Genomic DNA, 4952 nt, shown 5'->3' on the forward strand with positions numbered 1-4952 from the left:
GAGAGAGAGAGAGAGAGAGAGAGAGAGAGAGAGAGATATCTGGGTCAGGAGGCGTCCTACTGAGGACGTGGTCTATGACCCAGAGGTCAAATGAAGAGAAGGTTGTGAATTAGGCTATGGGGTCAATAGTTTGAGGAAAGACTGGAAGGGGAACCCGCCTGGTGATTCGGCTGTTTTGTGGGGAGGAGTGGTCCGAAGTTGCGCCGAAAGAGACAGGCTCAAGAATGGCGTTGACCTGAACAGGTCCCGGAAAGAGCTGAAAGAGAAGGGGCCACCACGCGTGCTGCAGCCGCTGCAGGACGTCGTACTGATTGAGGGAAGCGCAGCGAAACTCTCCTGTCGGATCTCGGCTTTCCCTGACCCTTTTATCCGCTGGAGCAAAGACGGCAAGGAGCTGCGTGATGGGCCCAAGTACCGCTACGTCTTCGAGGACCCTGACGTGGTGGCGCTGGTGGTTCGCGACGGAGAGCTAGCTGACCTGGGCCAGTACAGCATCAACGTGTCCAATCCCTTCGGCGAGTGCTCGGACTCTGCGCGGATACTTGTGGAAGGTACATACAACCTTCCCGTCGATAGTTACAGCCACCTACTCTTGGAGTTTGTTGGGCATTTCGCGCTGTCAGTTAAGCCTCACCACCAGCCCGCGAGGTGGGCGGGGCAGGGAGTGTTGCAAGGTCAAGCAGCTCGCGCCAGGTCGCAAGAGGTTTCCTGACTTCCCGTTTCCCACAGGGACCGAGGCTGTGTGCTAACTCACCGCACCACATTGTCTTCATCTGTAGATACATACTGCATATTTTTCTAGCTCTTTAATATTTTAAAGAGTACTTTCCTCACAACAATCCAGTGAATTGAGGCTCACAGGTTGAGTGACTTGCCCAGGGTCACACGGTTATCAAGTGACAAGGCTGGAATTTGAACACAGATCTCCTGCCTCCATGTCCAGTGTTACCCATACGCGTAAAATGAGATTGGACAATCTCTAAGGTTAAGCTGCAAATCCCTTGATGGCCAAGTCCCAGGAGAGGCGGCTGGGAGGAGAGAACTCTTCCTCATCCATCCCTTTGCTCCCTTATCGGTTTTCTCCTTACACATCCTACAGTCCCAGCGAAGATCAAGAAGGGACCAGATAATACCAAGGCACGCAAAGGAACCACGGTAACGCTGACCGCAGAAATCCTAGGAGAGCCACCTCCTGACGTAGGATGGACCAAGGACGGACTGGACATTGAAGAGGATGACAGGCGAGAGACGGGGCAGAGGATGGAGCTCTGGGTGGGGTCTCGGGTAGGGGTTGGGGGATGGGTCCCGGAGATCGAGGTGGCCTGGGGCACTGCCGGCACCGATATCCTCTCACCCTCTCTCTTGCAGGGTGTACTATGAGATCGGCAACACTAACACTATGCTGACCATTCGCCGGGCCACAGTTGAGGACAGCGGCAAGTATGAAGTCTACGTGGAGAACAGCCTGGGGATGGACCAGAGTTTCGCTCGCTTGGACGTTGCCTGAGGGGAATCTTCGGATCTTTCATCCGTGCCCCTGGTGCTAGGGCGGTCACAATATCCTCTCTTGGCCTTCGTATAATAAAGTTACGGTTTCTCCGCCGTTTCCTGTGTCATCTTCCTATGGGGAGGTAGGGGGAAAGGGAAGTCCCATTTCCCAGGCTAGACCTCGATCCTCCACCTCCCTGTATCTCCCTAGTAAGGGTCACAGAATGTCAGGACTGGGAGGGATCTTAGAACTCATCTAGGCAGCTACCTGGTGTAGTGAAAAGAACAATGGACGAAGCTTCAGGTGGAGTCCCGAAGCACTTGGTGGTTCAGAGTGGTGGGCTTGGAGTCAAGTTCGTATCCTACTGTATGATCCTAGGAAAGTCACAGTAACCTCTCTAAACTTCAGTTTCTCCATCTGTAAAATGGTAATAATAATAGCACCTACTTCCTAGAGTTATAAGGATCATAGGAAGTAGCATGTAAAAAATGAAATAACACAAAATATGCAAACCATACAGCTATATAAATACTAGCTATTATCTCTCTGAACCAAAGTTTCTTCATCTTTAATAAAGAAGCATTTATTACCTATAAAAAAAGAGAAGACAAGTGGGTTAACTAACCTCTTTTGTTCCTCAGTTTCCTCCACTACAAAATGGGGAATGGTGGCAATTGATTTCTAAGGGTCTTTCTAACTCTGAATCTATGATCTTATGACACTTTGGAATAGATTCCAGTCTAAACTTCCTTCCAGTTCTGTTACTTTCCATTATCAAACGAAAGTATTAGGTCTAGGTGGCCCTGTCCTAGCCTCTTCCTTTTCCTCTCCCTCCTTCTTCTCCTCTTTCTCCTCCCTCTCCCTTTCCTCCTTTTCCTCTTTCCATTCTTCCCTTCTCCTTCCCCTCTTCCTCCCTCTCCTTCCCCTCCTCCTTCTCCTTCAGCCCTTCTCATTTTCCTCCTCCTCTCCCCTCCTTCCCCTTCCTCCCCCTCCTCTTTCTCCTCTCCCTCTCCCTCTTCCTCCCACTCCTCCTTCTCCCCTCCTCCTTTTCCTCCCCTCCTTCTCCTTTTCTTTCTCTTCCTCCCCCTCCTCCTCCCCACCTCCTCCTCCTCCACCACCCCTCCTCCTCCTCTTTCCCTCCCCCCTTTCTCCTTTCCCTCTTCCTCTCTCTCCTCCCCCTCCTCCTCCTCCTCCTTCTCCTCCTCCTCCCTCTCCTCTTCCTTTTCCTCCTCCTGTTACATTAACATCTTCATCTGTGCCAGGCCACCCCCACCCTATCTGGGTGGGCTTTTAGAGAAGGCTCTCGTGGAGCCCACTCTGTGAGCCCGCATCCCCACTGCCCCTCGCACCCTGGAAGGTGGGGTGGCCGAAATAGCCCTGGATTGAGTGTCAGGGGACCTGACTAGCTTTGTGGTCTTGGGAAAGTTACATTCCCTCTCAGGGCTTATTTTTGCCTTTTTACTTAAGAGGTTAATCTACTACTAGATTATCTAGGAGGTAGGTAACAGCCCAAAATCTACAATTTCTTTTCCCATTTTCAGCCCCTAACAATGAGGCCCCGCCCTCCTCCGGACTTTTCCCCCGCCCTCTCCATTTATCCCCGCCCCCTAGCTACTTAGGCCCCGCCCCCTCCGCGGCCTCCTCTCCTTAACTCCCCGTGTGAAGGGAGGGGAAATCTGCAAAACTACAACTCCCGGCATGCCCTGTGGAGGAGTTATCGCGAAGCCCGAGAGGACACGTGTGCGGAAGGATTTTGGAACCGTCGAGGGATCCTGGCGCGACGAATAGATGTGAGGGGCAGTAGGGACACCGGAGTCGGGCTGTTCCCTCTCCCTCCCGCGCGTGCTACTGCGCGTGCACGGCCCCTTCCGCGCGCACCTTCCCCCTTCCAGCTAGAGCGCGGCGGGGTATCGGCGTAGGGGGGCTGTGGGGTTAGGGCCCGAGTCAGAGCAGCCGGGGGCGGGGGTCCCCGTCGGGCTTCTTTTGGGGGAGGCTGGAAATTTGAAGGGGTCAGGCAGAGTTCCGGGTCTATGGAGGGTCAGTGTCAGGTTTGGGGTCTGTGGAAATTGGGGAGCCCCTGAATTTGAGAAGGTGGTTGTTGGGGTTCAGCGTCTGCCCTGAGTGTTGTGCTTGAAGGAGTAAGCCGGCGTTCAGCGTGTGCCCCAAGGCTAGGGCTCAGCCTCCATAGAGATTGGGGGGGGTTGGTCAGGGCTCAGGGTCAGTGTTGCGGCTCAGGTTGTGTAGATCGGGGTTCACATTCTGAAAGGGCGTCGCAGGGTTCAGAGTTGCATCTGATGGGAGGCTTTGGGGGCTCACGGATTTAGGGTTTGGGAGTCTAAAGGAACTGGGGGGCCATGGAGCTGGGTTCGGTGGGAGCAGTATTGAGGTCCAGGGCTCGGGCTTCGGGACTCTGCCTCCTCATGGGTTGCTGAAGCGTGGGGTGCTGAAGGCAGCCTGTGGCCGGCCAGGGGTCCGTGTCGTGATTCCTCTGGGGACTTGGGGTCAGGGTCTGGCAGAGAGAGGGTGACCAGGTCTGTTCGGGGTTTTCAGGGACTAGGAGGTCGTCTTCATCATGCTCAAGGCGGTGGTCCTGATCGGAGGTCCCCAGAAGGGTGAGGTCTTGGGCTTTCCTCTTTGCTGCCGCCCTCCATGCCCTCGCCCTCGGTGCTGCCGACTCCTGCCCCGCGGGTGGGGCTCTTCTGACACCTTTCTGCCGTGGGAGGGTGGCTGCAGGGCGAGAGGGAGGAAGGAGCCTGATGCCTTTGCCCTTTACCCTGACCCCAGGGACAAGATTCCGGCCCCTGTCTTTCGAGGTGCCCAAACCACTTTTTCCTGTGGCGGGAGTGCCCATGATCCAGCATCACATAGAGGCCTGTGCCCAGGTAACTCCCCCAAAGCACCCCCATGCCCCAGGGAATGCTCTTTCCAGGAGCTCCCCACATGCTTGAGCATTCTTTCTCTTAAGAGTCCATGGCCCTTGCTCATCTGGTGCAGAGTCTCAAGTTAGGGAGCCCCAAATTCAAATGTGACTTCAAGACACTAGCTTTGTGACTCTGGCCAAGTCACTCCACTTCTGCCTGAGTTTCCTCAACTGTAGAATGAAGATAATAGCAGCACCTACATTTCGGGTTGTGAGGATCCAATGAGAATATCTGTAAAGTGCTTGGCACATAGTAGGCATTTAATAAATGCTTGTTTCCTTCTTTCCATCCATGGCTTCCTCCTCAGCCCTCTCATTACCCTCTCCCTCCTGTCTTTCCATATAACCCTCAGTATTTCTCTTCCTAATCTTAACCCCATGTGCCTTCCCAGGTTCCTGGGATGCAGGAAATTCTCCTCATTGGTTTCTACCAACCAGATGAACCTCTGACACGTTTCTTGGAGGCTGCTCAGCAGGAGTTCAACCTTCCTATCAGGTGTGTGTGTGTGTGTGTGTGTGTGTGTGTGTGTGTGTGTGTGTGTG

At 54.0% G+C, this 4952-nt stretch overlaps 2 protein-coding genes across 6 annotated transcripts in view; both read left to right on the plus strand.

Moving 5' to 3' along the window:
• The window catches only part of SPEGNB (SPEG neighbor), a 2044-nt gene extending 436 nt beyond the window's left edge, over positions 1-1608 (plus strand). The window contains exons 3-5 of the mRNA XM_069104398.1: positions 189-551; positions 1100-1241; positions 1369-1608. Coding sequence (XP_068960499.1) covers positions 189-551; positions 1100-1241; positions 1369-1507 — 644 coding nt within the window. The 3' untranslated portion in view covers positions 1508-1608. The remainder of the gene's footprint in view (positions 1-188; positions 552-1099; positions 1242-1368) is intronic.
• Positions 1609-3147: 1539 nt separating this feature from the next.
• Positions 3148-4952, plus strand: part of GMPPA (GDP-mannose pyrophosphorylase A) — a 7058-nt gene continuing 5253 nt past the window's right edge. For 3 of the 5 annotated variants that reach the window (XM_069104499.1, XM_069104502.1, XM_069104503.1), the window contains exons 1-4: positions 3148-3279; positions 4040-4101; positions 4274-4371; positions 4802-4905. In XM_069104499.1, coding sequence (XP_068960600.1) covers positions 4062-4101; positions 4274-4371; positions 4802-4905 — 242 coding nt within the window. In that variant the 5' untranslated portion in view covers positions 3148-3279; positions 4040-4061. The other 2 variants (XM_069104500.1, XM_069104501.1) reach the window with 2 other exon arrangements.

The sequence above is a fragment of the Petaurus breviceps genome, unplaced genomic scaffold (genome assembly GCF_028583685.1).
Source record: "Petaurus breviceps papuanus isolate PSGF00001 unplaced genomic scaffold, PetGlider_PUasm1.0 688, whole genome shotgun sequence".
Taxonomy (NCBI): Eukaryota; Metazoa; Chordata; class Mammalia; order Diprotodontia; family Petauridae; genus Petaurus; species Petaurus breviceps.